This window comes from Alosa alosa, chromosome 13 (assembly GCF_017589495.1).
Source record: "Alosa alosa isolate M-15738 ecotype Scorff River chromosome 13, AALO_Geno_1.1, whole genome shotgun sequence".
Lineage (NCBI taxonomy): Eukaryota > Metazoa > Chordata > Actinopteri > Clupeiformes > Clupeidae > Alosa > Alosa alosa.
Genome location: NC_063201.1, coordinates 13245304 through 13261829, shown reverse-complemented (window position 1 = coordinate 13261829; position 16526 = coordinate 13245304). Strand labels below are relative to the sequence as shown.

The 16526-nt window shown below is 46.4% G+C and overlaps 2 protein-coding genes across 7 annotated transcripts; one reads left to right on the top strand and one right to left on the bottom strand.

Annotated features, from left to right (window-relative positions):
* The first annotated feature begins 1560 nt into the window (after positions 1-1560).
* Positions 1561-8227, top strand: LOC125306621 (repetitive proline-rich cell wall protein 2-like). 6 transcript variants are annotated; one of them, XM_048262093.1, is made up of 13 exons: positions 1561-1762; positions 1946-2203; positions 3144-3293; positions 3906-3938; positions 4393-4530; positions 4763-4903; positions 5744-5935; positions 6809-6946; positions 7034-7270; positions 7358-7453; positions 7541-7965; positions 8037-8069; positions 8146-8227. In XM_048262093.1, exons 1-12 carry the CDS (start codon positions 1712-1714, stop codon positions 8044-8046), a joined length of 1869 nt encoding a protein of 622 aa, XP_048118050.1. In that variant the 5' UTR covers positions 1561-1711; the 3' UTR covers positions 8047-8069; positions 8146-8227. The 6 variants fall into 6 exon arrangements, with proteins under 6 accessions (XP_048118050.1, XP_048118045.1, XP_048118049.1 ...); XM_048262088.1 differs by having other exon boundaries at positions 1561-2198; positions 3139-3293; XM_048262092.1 differs by having other exon boundaries at positions 1561-2203; positions 4393-4488; positions 4808-4903.
* A 3021-nt stretch (positions 8228-11248) lies between these two features.
* Positions 11249-16466, bottom strand: eaf1 (ELL associated factor 1). The gene is made up of 6 exons (XM_048261992.1): positions 16172-16466; positions 15726-15820; positions 15479-15615; positions 15112-15290; positions 13278-13499; positions 11249-11457 (listed from the first exon to the last, which is right to left on the bottom strand). Exons 1-6 carry the CDS (start codon positions 16272-16274, stop codon positions 11408-11410), a joined length of 786 nt encoding a protein of 261 aa, XP_048117949.1. The 5' UTR covers positions 16275-16466; the 3' UTR covers positions 11249-11407.
* Between the last annotated feature and the right edge of the window lie 60 nt (positions 16467-16526).

The following is a 16526-nucleotide window of genomic DNA, read 5'->3' as shown; positions in this document are numbered from 1 at the left end:
GAGCATTGTACAGCTGGATAGCTGGATCTTCAGTGGCTCCCTCTCCACCCGTTTGGTCCACAGGTTTGCCTCACCCTACACTGTCCTTACTGTCATAAATTTGTTCCCATGAAACCATACCTATGGTATATGTGACAGGTGAGTCATCCTGAGCATTATAGGAAAAGCAAAAGCACCTGCCTGCCTGTCTGTCTGGAAAAATAGTCATCTAGTGAAAAATACAGTCTGGTGAGAAGGGGTTGGCTGTGGTAGCCATCTAGCCATCTCTGCACAGCAGGAGGGAGGTTTGCCTTGAATGCAAAAAGGGCAGTTAGCAGTCACAGGCATGCTGAGAGAAATGTGATGCTAAACATAAACTTCACTTAGCTGTAACAGGCCAAGAGAAGTGTGAACCTTCGAATGGTCAGCATTCTTGTATAAATGGCATTACATACCTACATCCTGACACTTTTAGGACATTTTTAGTTAAATTATTCAGTTGGGCATATTGGGCAGGGGGCCACAAAAGCTATATGTCAGGGCACCAAGGCCAAAGTTAACTATACAGTAGGCTACATAAAAATGATAAAGTTGTATTTAGCCTATTCAGAGCAGTAGACTTGTATTACTGTATGAAACATTACAAAACATGAAACATTGTCCTAAATATCACCAAGGCAGAAAAAAAAAAATAATTTTACAACTTGAAGAGAACCAGATAAGATTAAATTGACATGATATTCTACAAATTTAGGTGGAAATGTTTTAATTACTTGTTTATACTTGTATATAAGACAGGATTAATTAAAATAATTTAAATAAATGCAGATCCTAGTTTGAATAACAAATAACCAAAATAAATAGTAATTCAAAGTTGAGTAGAAAATGCATCACTCAAAACGTTAGGTGGGTTAAGATTCTTATTTACTTTTATAGACATGAACAATCACTTGTCACAAAAAACATTATTTATTTTTTCATTTTAGACCATAGTAGATGGCATCATAAATCACTAAGATGTTATAGTTCATGGAGTATTTTTTATAATAAAATAGGAGTTTGTTCAGGATACTTAGCCACATCACCCATAGGATCCCAGGAGAGCTGAATGACAGTTCACACTTGAAGAGAGTTGAGACACATAGCAACTGGAATCAGCTGAAGCCAGTTGGTTAATTAAGATTCAGCTGAAGTCACTTGGTTAATTGGGAGCCAGACTGTTAAAAGCCCAGCTTGGTTAACTGTGAGTTAAAGCTGGAGTGTTGCTGCAGCATTATAGAGGAGTGAGCAGCTGCGTCTGGAGTTGGGGGGTTTGAGTGAAGACTTTGCAGTTGGTCATGAGTCTTGGTTTGATGTTCAGGTACACACAGAGTATTGCTGATTAGGTTTTTTTTGTACATAGTCAATCAGTTTGTCTAAATGTGTTGTACTCTATAGGCTACTTTGGATTTGCCTTTTCTTCTTGACTGATGTAGGCCTATGCAGTCCTCGCCTTCAAGGTAAGAATTGAGTTTATTTGTAGCCTAATAAACAATACAACCAGAGGATATTGTAACTGAAGTGGTTATGTGCCCCAGAGCCCCAGAGTTTTGGGTACTTTGGCTCCAGACCGAAGCCTCCTGGCGGTGCCCCTGTGTCTTCTGTGAGTGACCACAGCTTCACGAACGGTGAAGATGCATCCTCAAGTACCAATGAACCTGTTCAGGAAAACTTATTTTCACATCAGGAGAAAATGATTCCTGTGTGGACTTTGAGGGGGGCTCAGAAGTTCAAGACACCTGAGGCTCCAGTCCAAGAGCCCCCAGCATGGGTTCAGACGCCCCCGGCATGGATCAAGATGCCTCCAGCTCCAGTGAACAAGAAACCCAAGGTGCCTGAGGCTCCAGCCCAAGAGCCCCCAGCATGGGTTCAGATGCCCCCAGAATGGAATAAGATGCCTCCGGCTCCAGTGAACGAGGTGCCTGAGGCTCCAGCCCAAGAGCCCCCAGCATGGGTTCAGACGCCCCCGGCATGGAATAAGATGCCTCCAGCTCCAGTGAACAAGAAACCTAAGGTGCCCAGTGTCCCTGTGGCTTCTGTGAGCGACCGCAGCTTCATGAACGGTAAAGATGCATCACGTCCCAATGAACCTGTTCAGGTAAACCTAAATTCCCATCAAGAGAAACTTATTCCTGTGTGGACTTTGAGCGCGGCTCAGGGGGCTCAGAAGTTCAAGACACCTGAGGCTCCAGCCCAAGAGCCCCCAGCATGGGTTCAGATGCCCCCGGCATGGATCAAGATGCCTCCAGCTCCAGTGAACAAGAAACCTAAGGTGCCTGAGGCTCCAGCACAACAGCCCCCAGCATGGGTTCAGACGCCCCCGGCATGGAATAAGATGCCTCCAGCTCCAGTGAACAAGAAACCCAAGGTGCCTGAGGCTCCAGCCCAAGAGCCCCCAGCATGGGTTCAGACGCCCCCGGCATGGAATAAGATGCCTCCAGCTCCAGTGAACAAGAAACCTAAGGTGCCTGAGGCTCCAGCCCAAGAGCCCCCAGCATGGGTTCAGATGCCCCCGCATGGAATAAGATGCCTCCAGCTCCAGTGAACAAGAAACCTAAGGTGCCTGAGGCTCCAGCCCAAGAGCCCCAGCATGGGTTCAGATGCCCCCGGCATGGAATAAGATGCCTCCAGCTCCAGTGAACAAGAAACCTAAGGTGCCTGAGGCTCCAGCCCAAGAGCCCCCAGCATGGGCTCCGATGCCCCCGGCATGGAATAAGATGCCTCCGGCTCCAGTGAACGAGGTGCCTGAGGCTCCAGCCCAAGAGCCCCCAGCATGGGTTCAGACGCCCCCGGCATGGAATAAGATGCCTCCAGCTCCAGTGAACAAGAAACCTAAGGTGCCTGAGGCTCCAGCACAACAGCCCCCAGCATGGGTTCAGATGCCCCCGGAATGGAATAAGATGCCTCCGGCTCCAGTGAACGAGGTGCCTGAGGCTCCAGCCCAAGAGCCCCCAGCATGGGTTCAGACGCCCCCGGCATGGAATAAGATGCCTCCAGCTCCAGTGAACAAGAAACCTAAGGTGCCTGAGGCTCCAGCCCAACAGCCCCCAGCATGGGTTCAGATGCCCCCGGCATGGAATAAGATGCCTCCAGCTCCAGTGAACAAGAAACCTAAGGTGCCTGAGGCTCCAGCCCAAGAGCCCCCAGCATGGGTTCAGACGCCCCCGGCATGGATCAAGATGCCTCCAGCTCCAGTGAACAAGAAACCTAAGGTGCCTGAGGCTCCAGCCCAAGAGCCCCCAGCATGGGCTCAGATGCCCCCGGCATGGAATAAGATGCCTCCAGCTCCAGTGAACAAGAAACCTAAGGTGCCTGAGGCTCCAGCCCAAGAGCCCCCAGCATGGGTTCAGACGCCCCCGGTATGGAATAAGATGCCTCCAGCTCCAGTGAACAAGAAACCTAAGGTGCCTGAGGCTCCAGCCCAAGAGCCCCCAGCATGGGCTCAGATGCCCCCGGCATGGAATAAGATGCCTCCAGCTCCAGTGAACAAGAAACCTAAGGTGCCTGAGGCTCCAGCCCAAGAGCCCCCAGCATGGGTTCAGATGCCCCGGCATGGAATAAGATGCCTCCCAGCTCCAGTGAACCTAAGGTGCCTGAGGCTCCAGCCCATGCCTCCAGCTCCTCTGTGAACAAGAAACCTAAGGTGCCTGAGGCTCCAGCCCAAGAGCCCCCAGCATGGGCTCAGATGCCCCGGCATGGAATAAGATGCCTCCAGCTCCAGTGAACAAGAAACCTAAGGTGCCTGAGGCTCCAGCCCAAGAGCCCCCAGCATGGGTTCAGATGCCCCCGGCATGGAATAAGATGCCTCCAGCTCCAGTGAACAAGGTGCCTGAGGCTCCAGCCCAAGAGCCCCCAGCATGGGTTCAGATGCCCCCGCATGGAATAAGATGCCTCCAGCTCCAGTGAACAAGAAACCTAAGGTGCCTGAGGCTCCAGCCCAAGAGCCCCCCAGCATGGGTTCAGATGCCCATGCAATGATGCCAGTGAACAAGGTGCCTGAGGCTCCAGCCCAAGAGCCCCCAGCATGGGCTCAGATGCCCCCGGCATGGAATAAGATGCCTCCAGCTCCAGTGAACAAGAAACCCTAAGGTGCCTGAGGCTCCAGCCCAAGAGCCCCCCCAGCATGGGCTCAGATGCCCCCCCGCATGGAATAAGATGCCTCCGCTCCCAGTGAACAAGAGGTGCCTGAGGCTCCAGCCCAAGAGCCCCCAGCATGGGTTCAGATGCCCCCCAGCATGGAATAAGATGCCTCCAGCTCCAGTGAACAAGAAACCTAAGGTGCCTGAGGGCTCCAGCCCAAGAGCCCCCAGCATGGGCCAGATGCCCCCGGCATGGAATAAGATGCCTCCAGCTCCAGTGAACGAGAAACCTAAGGTGCCTGAGGCTCCAGCCCAAGAGCCCCCAGCATGGGTTCAGATGCCCCCGGCATGGAATAAGATGCCTCCAGCTCCAGTGAACAAGAAACCTAAGGTGCCTGAGGCTCCAGCCCAAGAGCCCCCAGCATGGGCTCAGATGCCTCCTCCAGTGATGGAATAAGATGCCTCCCCAGCCCCAGCATGGAGTCTCAGATGCCCCCGCAGAAAAGATATCTCGGCTCCAGTGAGCGGTGCCTGAGGCTCCAGCCCAAGAGCCCCCAGCATGGGTTCAGGCGCCCGGCATGGGAATAAGATGCCTCCAGCTTCAGTGAACAAGAAACCTAAGGTGCCTGAGGGCTCCAGCCCAAGAGCCCCCAGCATGGGCTCAGATGCCCCCGGCATGGAATAAGATGCCTCCGGCTCCAGTGAACGAGGTGCCTGAGGCTCCAGCCCAAGAGCCCCCAGCATGGGTTCAGACGCCCCCGGCATGGAATAAGATGCCTCCAGCTCCAGTGAACGAGAAACCTAAGGTGCCCAGTGTCCCTGTGGCTTCTGTGAGCGACCGCAGCTTCATGAACGGTAAAGATGCATCACGTCCCAATGAACCTGTTCAGGTAAACCTAAATTCCCATCAAGAGAAACTTATTCCTGTGTGGATGAGGCTCCAGCCCAAGAGCCCCCAGCATGGGTTCAGATGCCCCCGGCATGGAATAAGATGCCTCCAGCTCCAGTGAACAAGAAACCTAAGGTGCCTGAGGCTCCAGCACACCAGCCCCCAGCATGGGTTCAGACGCTCCCGGCATGGAATAAGATGCCTCCAGCTCCAGTGAACAAGAAACCTAAGGTGCCTGAGGCTCCAGCCCAAGAGCCCCCAGCATGGGTTCAGATGCCCCCGGCATGGAATAAGATGCCTCCAGCTCCAGTGAACAAGAAACCTAAGGTGCCTGAGGCTCCAGCCCAAGAGCCCCCAGCATGGGCTCAGATGCCCCCCCGCATGGAATAAGATGCCTCCAGCTCCAGTGAACAAGAAACCTAAGGTGCCTGAGGCTCCAGCCCAAGAGCCCCCCAGCATGGGCCAGATGCCCCCGCATGGAATAAGATGCCTCCGCTCCAGTGAACAAGGTGCCTGAGGCTCCAGCCCAAGAGCCCCCAGCATGGGGATGCCCCCGCATGGAATAAGATGCCTCCAGCTCCAGTGAACAAGAAACCTAAGGTGCCTGAGGCTCCAGCCCAGCAGCCCCCAGCAGGGTTCCCCCAGCATGGGGCTCAGATGCCCCGCATGGAATAAGATGCCTCCAGCTCCAGTGAACAAGAAACCTAAGGTGCCTGAGGCTCCAGAACAAGGAATAAGATGCCCCTCCGGCTCAGAGGTGCCTGAGGCTCCAGGCCAAGAGCCCCCAGCATGGGTTCAGACGCCCCCGGCATGGAATAAGATGCCTCCAGCTCCAGTGAACAAGAAACCTAAGGTGCCTGAGGCTCCAGCACAACAGCCCCCAGCATGGGTTCAGACGCCCCCGGCATGGAATAAGATGCCTCCAGCTCCAGTGAACAAGAAACCTAAGGTGCCTGAGGCTCCAGCACAACAGCCCCCAGCATGGGTTCAGATGCCCCGCATGGGATAAGATGCCTCCAGCTCCAGTGAACAAGAAACCTGGTGCCTGAGGCTCCAGCCCAAGAGCCCCCAGCATGGGTTCAGATGCCCCCGCATGGAATAAGATGCCTCCAGCTCCAGTGAACAAGAAACCTAAGGTGCCTGAGGCTCCAGCCCAAGAGCCCCAGCATGGGCCTCAGATGCCCCCGGCATGGAATAAGATGCCTCCAGCTCCAGTGAACAAGAAACCTAAGGTGCCTGAGGCTCCAGCCCAAGAGCCCCCAGCATGGGTTCAGATGCCCCCGGCATGGAATAAGATGCCTCCAGCTCCAGTGAACAAGGTGCCTGAGGCTCCAGGCCAAGAGCCCCCAGCATGGTGCCTGAGGCCTCCAGCTCCAGTGAACAAGCCCCTGAGGCTCCAGCATGGGTTCAGATGCCCCGGCATGGGAATAAGATGCCTCCAGCTCCAGTGAACAAGAAACCTAAGGTGCCTGAGGCTCCAGCCCAAGAGCCCCCAGCATGGGCTCAGATGCCCCCGGCATGGAATAAGATGCCTCCAGCTCCAGTGAACAAGAAACCTAAGGTGCCTGAGGCTCCAGCCCAAGAGCCCCCAGCATGGGCTCAGATGCCCCCGCATGGAATAAGATGCCTCCAGCAGTGAACAAGAAACCCAAGGTGCCTGAGGCTCCAGCCCAAGAGCCCCCAGCATGGGTTCATGGAATAAGATGCCTCCAGCTCCAGTGAACAAGAAACCCAAGGTGCCTGAGGCTCCAGCCCAAGAGCCCCCAGCATGGGTTCAGATGCCCCCGCATGGAATAAGATGCCTCCAGCTCCAGTGAACAAGGTGCCTGAGGCTCCAGCCCAAGAGCCCCCAGCATGGGTTCAGATGCCCCCGGCATGGAATAAGATGCCTCCAGCTCCAGTGAACAAGAAACCTAAGGTGCCTGAGGCTCCAGCCCAAGAGCCCCCAGCATGGGCTCAGATGCCCCCGCATGGAATAAGATGCCTCCAGCTCCAGTGAACAAGGTGCCTGGTGGCTCCAGCCCAAGAGCCCCCAGCATGGGTTCAGATGCCCCCGGCATGGAATAAGATGCCTCCAGCTCCAGTGAACAAGAAACCTAAGGTGCCTGAGGCTCCAGCCCAAGAGCCCCCAGCATGGGCTCAGATGCCCCCGGCATGGAATAAGATGCCTCCAGCTCCAGTGAACAAGAAACCTAAGGTGCCTGAGGCTCCAGCCCAAGAGCCCCCAGCATGGGCTCAGATGCCCCCGGCATGGAATAAGATGCCTCCGGCTCCAGTGAACAAGGTGCCTGAGGCTCCAGCCCAAGAGCCCCCAGCATGGGCTCAGATGCCCCCGGCATGGAATAAGATGCCTCCAGCTTCAGTGAACAAGAAACCTAAGGTGCCTGAGGCTCCAGCCCAAGAGCCCCCAGCATGGGCTCAGATGCCCCCGGCATGGAATAAGATGCCTCCGGCTCCAGTGAACGAGGTGCCTGAGGCTCCAGCCCAAGAGCCCCCAGCATGGGTTCAGATGCCCCCGGCATGGAATAAGATGCCTCCAGCTCCAGTGAACAAGAAACCTAAGGTGCCTGAGGCTCCAGCCCAAGAGCCCCCAGCATCGGGCCAGAAACCCCCAGCATGGCATCATATGCCCCAGGCACCAGCCCAAACGCCACCGCCTCAGCTGACTTCATTAGACCCTGTTTGGGGCAGTTTTGGCAGCTCCTTCATAGAGGATGTTGGTGGAGAGGCTACCTCTAATGGTGGTGCTACTGAGGGTTCCTCATCAGGGCCAGAGCACTACCTTGTTATCACAGAGCCTTTGGGTTTTCAGACCCGCTATGTGGTGAAGTCTTTCAATCGTTATGTGCGAGGGAAAAAGATCTATACCCAAACCACCTACATCCCGCTAGATGATCCTCCTGCTTCTGAGCCTGCTCCTGTCCCCAGTCCTCCACATGAAGCTCCGGTGGACCAAACTGTGAAGCCCACCCCTGCAAGGTAAAATGGTTTTAATGTGTCTGAGCTTTGATAAGGATTTGAATTTGCTCTAATGTGTTCTCTCTCCACAGAAAAGGATAGGCTTGTCCAGTTGACCTTCTGTGGTATGTGTGTTTGGTATCTCAATCATTTTGTGTACTGAGATTTTCAGCAATTAATTCATGTTTATTTTCCCAGCAGGCTTTGGACTCCTCCACATGGATATCTGGGCTCTTGTTGCATTATTAATTGTGGCTTAAAGAATAAACTTTTCTTAAACTTACAAAATTGCCTAATTTCCTTGCATTATTCTGTTTCTAAACCTGTAGCCTTTCAGTAGGGAGAAGGAGTAGGCTAGCAGCTCTTACATTCTACCACAATCCTGTAATGGAAATGGTGTGTGTGTATATATATAGAGAGATATATATCTATCTATCTATCTATCTATCTATCTATCTATCTATCTATCTATCTAGAGACCATGCTCAATTGAGATTTCATTTGTTTGAGCTGTTGGGAGCATGCCATCTTTGTCCGCTTTGTGTTTGAACTTCCCGTTGAGCAGTACATCCATTGAGATGGCAGAGTTCTCTCAAGATGACTGGTATCATATGTTATGGGTCATCCTAAAGTTAGGAATGTTTTAACCCAGGGGAGTTTTTATGCTGCATTAAAAGACATCAAATAGGCCGTGGAGACATTGATCAACCACTAAAGAGCTTGTTCCGGTATATGCTATAGCCCCAAATCCCATACAGTGGAGTAGCTAAGGGCCCTGAGTGAAATGTTTCCCAAATAGGTTTTTTTTTTTTTTTTTTTTTTTTTTTTTTTTTTTTTTTTTTTTTTTTTTAAACCGTAATGTTCAAAATGGCATCAAACCTCATCAGTAGCTTGCTCAAGATCCCTACACAAAACAAAGCACCAACAACATTGTTAATGAACCCAGAGTTAAGTATGTTAAAATGATTTAAGTATGATGGGGGAAATGTGAATGGCCTCATAACTGATGTCGGTCCTCCCTTTTAATCACCTAATCACAGAACAGCCAGATATGTGTGACAGAAAATCAACTCTTTAAGTGCAAGATGAGCATAAGCTTTGTGATGTGCTTTGTGCCACATTGCACCAGGTGCACGATAGGGGACTGAGACTGGGGGCTATAGTATTGTGCCACTGGCCATCAATTTCTAAAGACAATATAATTTTTTAAGGAACTTCCTCTATAATGTTCTAATTGGTTACCATTTAGAGCAGAGGCCTTGAAACACTGGAACAGGAACTGGGAAGGCCAATACTTCCACCTGGTGGTTAAACATGCTGAGGTCTAATAATAATAATCATTAAAAATGATCTTTTTATGCCAAATTATTAAAACATCCATGAAGACAAGGAGCATTTGGACAGACACAAACTTTAATGCATTTAAAATTCCACAAAATACATACAGTATGCTGATAAACAACTAAAACAACCCCAATATGGAAGCGAAGAAGCCATTGAGCTTGGGAAATGGAAAGGACTAGATATGCACCACAGCAGTGGGGAAGTACAGTGCACACACAAACACAAGAACTGCTCACAAAGATAATAGTATACAACTGCAGATTGTGAATGTTCTAATCCTGATAAAATGGCCGCCGCTTTCTTACAGCTCAGACTCTTCAGTAACACCTAAAGCATGGGAGCCACACTGATATATTTTGTTCCATTCCCAATATGCATACTAACAGCATGATCTATGGTGAAGACTCTACGTCTATACACACTTTGTGTCCTGCATAATGGCCATTTTATCTTACCACACTGATATATTTTGTTCTTTTTTGCATTCCCAATATGCATACTAACAGCATGATCTATGATGTGATAACATATATACATTCATTAAAGTGACCTGTGAAATCAGAATTCACGGATGGGATAAATGCAGACCAAATTCCTTGTATATGCAAGTATACTTGGCCTAGAAACCTGATTTACATTTACAATCCTTGTTTATTGTACAGGATACCTGCATAAAGTTGCACCAATTGTTCCCTAGCTTTGTGACAAAAATGTAACATTTCTCATGACTTTTACCCATCACTGATTGTGTGTCTGACTACTATCATATGGAGCTGACTTGCAGGCATCCTGAAATCACAGAGTTTCCCTCTGCTAGGGAGACGTCATGGGACAGGCCAAATCCATCTCATGCACTTGCACCTGTCCTGTACAAAGCCCAGGAGGTGCATTTTACTAAAACGTCTGCTCATTCTAATAAATCATATGCTTGTTTTTCTTGAATCATGTGCTTGTTTTAATTAAATCCTGCACTTCTTTTAATGCTTTTGTTCTTAATGTTTTTTTACAGGAACTTTACCAACTTGGGCTACTATGCTGTTCGCTTTGATAAAACACAAACAATACCTCTTTCCAAACATAGAAGGCAAAGTTCGGCTACACGCTACAACGTGATATTCACAAAATCAAACCTTAAAAACTGGACAAATGTGTTCAGCAGACTGTCAGGATCAGTGTGTACATCTACAAAGTCACTGCTACAGTCTCTTTAAGTCTATAAAAAACACTTTGTCGTTTGTATTTTAACAATGTTTGGCTTTTGAGTTATTGATTTATAGGAACGTTACTCTAATGTGTGAATTGCCAAATTTTCCAGCTTTACCGAACAGTCTGTTCTGCTTCTCTGAGTTCTTGTCAATGAATAAACAAACAAAATAATTAAAAAGAGGTCACAATTAAATCAAACAAGCACACAATTTTGTAAAATGGGCACACAATTTAGTAAAAAAAAGCACACATTCTCTCAATATACAAAATAAATAAATAACTTCTTGCAATGCCACCTCCTGGGCTCGTAGACCTGGAATATGTCTAAAATACAATACAATACAATACTATATATATATATATATATATATATATATATATATATATATATTTTTTTTTTTCAGATAGAAAAAGAAAGCCTTTTCTTCTGTACAGTGGATACCCATACAAGGTGAACATCACAAAAGATAATAAACTAAAAATATGTCTAAAATGACAATGGGCTGCTGCTTATGGGCTATTGTAACCGTTTTAATACTGACAATGCTAACAGTATCAGGGGAGTGATTAAATGGTCCAATACAGTATGAAAATAAAGACTCAAGTTAGAATGCAATCATTCCATTGCCTGATTCATATCTCCACCATGTTTATCTGCTGTTTTTGAATATGTAAACCCAGATACACACCTTCCTGCAACTTCATATGTAAAAGATCTGAACTCTGAAATACAAAATAAAATATACATCTAATAAAAAATACACTCATTTAATCTCCCAGTGCTCAGAGGGATAGTTAAAATATAGAGGAGCCAAGCTTTGCACAAGTGAGTGAAGACTGAGTGCTAGGGGTTGAGGGATTGGGAGGTACTCAGTGGAAGGAGAATGGCAGCGAAGATGGAAAAATAAGGTGCTCAGTCATCGTCACTGTCACTTCCAGATTCACTCAACTGAAGATCATTCCCTGTGTAGAGGAAATACACATTTCAAGTTATATTCAACTAAAAAAGATCAATGTACTTGTGCAACAAACTCTTCTGGTCAAGGCATGTCCAGCATGTCTCAAAAAAGTTGCTAAGCTTCTATAGATGTTACATTCCAACACTGAACTGCAAAGGGCAAACCAATCTTTTAAACATCGATCCAACCAAATCAACACCTCCAGCTAAAATCAGTTTATACAACACCAAGTTGAGACGTTGTGCAAAAAGGACATAGACAACATATCAAATGTTGGAAATTAAATGTTTTACTATTTCATGGAAAATATATGTTCATTTTGAAGTTGATGCCAGCCACATGTTTCAAAAAAAGTTGGGATGGGGCATTTTTACCACTGTGCTGCTTCACCTCTTCATTTAACAAAGTTCTGTAAATGTTTAGGAACTGAGGAGACCAGCTGCAAGAGTTTTGAGAATGAAACGTTGTCCCATTTCTGCCCGATATAGGATTTCAGTAGCTTAACAGTATGGGGTATTCTTAATCATGTTTTTTCATTCCATGATGCACCTTCTATGGAATCATACTGCTTAAATATGTGCAGGATTAATTTCACAGAGTTAATTAATAGTTTTCCTGAAATATTCCAGGTCTTGCCTGGAAAAGACATTGCCTGGATGGCAGTATATGTTGCTCAAAACCTGTATACATCATTCAGAATTGATTGTGCCTTGCCAGATGTGCAAGATGCCCATGTTGTAGGCACTAATACCAGAGACTTTCTAATGTGGAGACACAGCACTCAAAAAATACTCCATAGAAATGCATGGGGCTAGTTTGTCACGCCAATATGGCTGTTGTCTACACATATCCCACCCCTTCCTCGGCAAAACGTCGACATGTGAATACATTGAGCCAATCATGTGGTATGATGTGAATACATTGAGCCAATCATATGGTGTGTTGTGAAGACATCGTGCCAATCATCTGTTGTGATCTCGCCGCTGGAGCAAGATTGGTGTCGTGAAGCCTTGCGCACACGCATGTCTGCCGAAATGGATGCCCGACGAGTGCCCAAAAAGCATTGTCAAATGGCCGCCGAGTGGAGGGACTTGCCTAAAAGGACTTTGCTAATACCCACACCGTCATAGATGTTGGGCTTCGAACTGAGCACTAAAACAAGTTGGATGGGTTGGATACTTGGATAGGCCCTCTCCTTTTTAGCCCAGATGAGTCCATGATTGATGAGTCCATGATTTCCAATATTGTTTATCAGCTCTATCCCTTGTTTGCAAGGATTTCTCTGGATTCTCTGATTCTAATGATATTAGAAGAAGCATTTATATTTATAATTTGTCCACACAGGTTTACAAAGTGATGAATACCTCTACATCTTTACTTCTAAGAGCCTCTGCCTCTCTGGGATGCTCTTTTTTTTATACACAATCATGTTGCCAGTTACCCTAATATAGTTCCTCCTTTTGTTTTCTTTATCATTCCACAACTTTTCTAGCATTTTGTTGGCCCCGTACAATTTTTTTTTAAAAGTGTTGCTGGTATCAAATTCAAAATCAACATATATTTTCCATGAATTAGTCACTGTCACTTTTGAACATTTGGAATGTTGCCTGTGTCCTTTTTGCAACTAAATATGAGTTTACGAGATTTGCAGATTATAACATTCTGTTTTTATTTGCATTTTACACAACGTCCCAACTTTTTCTGATTTGGGGTAGTAGATTATTGTGTAAAAGTCATTCTGGACTTCCCCAAATGGCACCTTCATAATGAACATGTAATAATGGTATGGGTTTTCATGACTTTAACCTCGGTGCAACTACTTACTGAGTGTATTTATGAGCTGGTTGCTGCTCTGGGACTTGTCAGTGCCATTGACCATGGGGAGGCGGTTTGGAGAGGCCTGGTGGTGGGGAGCAGGTGATCGCTCGCACTCTCCGTCGCTGCTGGAGCTGTCGTCGCCACTCCCAGAGCCGCTGCCCGAGTCCGAGGAGCTGCTGCTGCCGCTGCTGCTCATCTGCTCAATGACCTCCACCTCCGCACGCAGCTCTGGGACGGGCAGTTTAAAGAGTTTAGAGAGTTTACCATGCTTTCAGCATTATTACACGGTCATAAAGGCAACTAATCTGATATGATAATATAATAATAAAGGCAACTGAACTGTTATAATAAAACATCATTACTAAATATTCTAGAAAATTAAAGGAGAATTCCGGTGTGATATTGACCTAAAGTGTATTGAAACATGATACCAAGTGTGAACGTATGTCTCATAGCCCATCTCGGCTTGTCCCCTGCACTCCAAAATCTGCCGCTAGTTAGCCGATGCTACCAACAGCTTTTTCAATAGTGGTGCTTTGGCATCGGGCTAGCCATGCAAATAAATCACTGTTTTACACCCATTTACGAGGCTCAATGTATCTCCACACTTCATTGGTAGACTTCCGAGGCCCTGACATTTAAAAACGAGACATTGAGAACTTTGAAAAAGCACTGGTAGTTTACTTACAAGACGATTTATACAGACAGTATCTTCACAAAGTTTAAGCGTTTGCAGCCATCTTGAATTTAGTCACGATAAGTTGAGCAACAAGTAAGAATGAACAGGTATGATAAAAGGGATCAGATTCTTACAAAATAATTCAGTGGAAATGCATGGATTCCAGTTTCTTCCAGTAGCAGCAACTGGAATCCATGCATTTCCACTGAATTATTTTTCAATATCACACCGGAATTCTCCTTTAAAATAATGATAAAATATCTCATATCTGAAATCTCAATCCAGTATCATTTAGGAGTTTGTACATATAGGGGATTGGTGATCTGTATCAGGGGTAGTGGTAATGTAGTGGTTAAAAAGCTGGGCTAGCTGGGCTAGCTAAAGTAAATTAATAAATGTAAATGTATCACTCAGTTGGACACCTTGGAATGGTCAATTCCAAGATGTGAAGTGACGAGACATAGTGTTGGGTTTAAAGTCTAAGGGGACATTATTTAAATGGCGGGCATAGAGCAAAGTATATCATCAAGCCGTGTTCCTGTGCATGAGTTAGAGCTATCATGTGCCATGCGGGAGCTTTGAGCTGACTCAACTCAAGTGTTTGTGCTTATGGTCTTGCCCATGGTGTTCATTTAGCACATTTTACCTAGTTATTAAATTAGGTTTAGTTTGACTTAAGACTTTTCCCTCCATGTCATGGGCTGGCTTTAAAGTGCACACAGCATATGCACACATAAACTACCCGAGGTATACTGAAAAAGAAAGCGAACAATGGATAGACCTCTTTGGGGAATACGAAATGCAATGACTGTTAATGTAATTATGATTATAGTAATGTATAATGATTTTAGTAATACAGTATACAGTACACTGTCAGGAATATAACTGAGCATGAATACAAGAAAGACAGTTTTAGGACAGCAGTCATCACTAACAGAGGGTAGTCCACTTTCCCTCCTGGACTACTAATGATGGCTTTCTGGCAAAGCTCCACATGAAACTGCCCAAGTCTGCATATTTTGAATAATGTGCTGCATCATCAGTAAGTCTCTTTGGGTAGAAATGAATACATGAATAACAATATAAATTAAAAACAACAAACTCGCAGCTGTTCCTGTCATAAATAAACAGCATCACACACAGCAGGAGACATGCCCTCACCTCTCTTGATGTCATCTAGCTGAGGCTCAGGGGAGGGATTGTCCTTGGATGGTGATGGTGATGGAGATGCTTTGGCACCTGCTCCTGGCTTGGTTGGAGCACGGAACTGTGAGGGAGGCTGGTTAGCCCTCACTGACTGCTGCTCTATCCGTGCCTGGATCTTACTGCTTCCCTCCGCTCTGCAGATAACACAGTGGAATCATACCATGCTACTCCTTATGAAGCATGTGACTGCATGGCTATTAGATACACTGACATTTAGTCAACATATTCATTTGTGTCTATGTGTTTGCATTTAGGATTTTTATAAAGCCTAGCACATAATATTGTTTGTTCTGTGATGGCAAATATGGTTCTGCAGCCTCACCTGGTCTTCTTGACCTGTATGCTGCTGCTCAGCTTTTCAAGAATATACTCCCCGGTGTCATGGTTGATGATCAGAACACAGTCTTTCTGATATGGCCTCTTGTTGCCTTTGAATACCGTCATGGGTGGCGTGGAACCCTGGGAGAGAATAAAAAGTTATTCAAAATATCACAGAGAAAAGTAGTGTGGAAGCATGTGTTTAGTTTTTAACTATGTGTGTTCACATCTAGGAGGAGGTCTCACAATACCGGAATGTGAGGTAATGTGATGGTGACTTCATCGCCTTTTCCAACTTGCAGTTCCCCTTCACAAGTTGTGTCTATGGACGCTGGTTTGAAATCATCTGTAAAAACAAAAACCGTATGAAAGAAGCACTCAAAGAGAGGAAAACAACTGTCAGCTGGTTGACTGAATTTACAGGGATAATGGCACAACATATAAAAAGCCACAACATGGAGTATTATTAAAAGGAAAAGTTGTAAAGAGATGTCTCGTTAATGCTGTTATATGACTTCAATGTCACTGACATTATTTCATTGCTTGCTTGCAGTCTATTTCATAGATACCTCAGTGACATAACTTGCCAATTATGCAGGCTAGCTAGTATGCTAGCATAACACAGCTAAGCCTGTCAGTCAGGCTAACTCACTGTAACCCCTAACTATGATCATAACATAAAGTAAGGTCAACTTACATCTAATGGTATGAAACGAAGACTTAGGGCGTTTTTCAAAGCTTTCCCCAAGCTTTAAGACATGTTCTTCTTTGTCCAAAAGCGGATTAGAATTTCCATTCATGGCTTACTTCGAACGATAAATTTCACATTTACTAAAATTCCAGAAAAGCCAGCTGTTTCATTAAGTGAATAAAATATGATAGTAAATCACAAATGATAAAGTCAGGCTACATGATAGGCAGCTGCTAGAGCACACTACCTAATCTCTTGTACAAAAACAAAGTGTAACGTAAACGTCATGGAATCAGCTACACCTCTTCCTGTTTTGGTTCTGTTGTCAAATGATACCGATGAGGCCTCGAGCTAGTGTTTT

Bases quoted from the DNA above. Each gene is read 5' to 3' on its own strand.
- LOC125306621 (XM_048262088.1), top strand. From the start codon at position 1,712: ATGATTCCTGTGTGGACTTTGAGGGGGGCTCAGAAGTTCAAGACACCT. The intron at 3,294-3,905 runs ATGCCTCCAGCT...GCATGGAATAAG, and splicing joins TGCCCCCGGCATGGAATAAG to ATGCCTCCAGCTCCAGTGAA. The intron at 4,531-4,762 runs ATGCCTCCTCCA...GCATGGGCTCAG, and splicing joins AGCCCCCAGCATGGGCTCAG to ATGCCCCCGGCATGGAATAA.
- eaf1 (XM_048261992.1), bottom strand. From the start codon at position 16,274: ATGAATGGAAATTCTAATCCGCTTTTGGACAAAGAAGAACATGTCTTA. The intron at 15,291-15,478 runs GTGAGGCTGCAG...TGTTATCTGCAG, and splicing joins ATACAGGTCAAGAAGACCAG to AGCGGAGGGAAGCAGTAAGA. The intron at 11,458-13,277 runs GTAAGTAGTTGC...TCCTCTACACAG, and splicing joins CCAGCTCATAAATACACTCA to GGAATGATCTTCAGTTGAGT.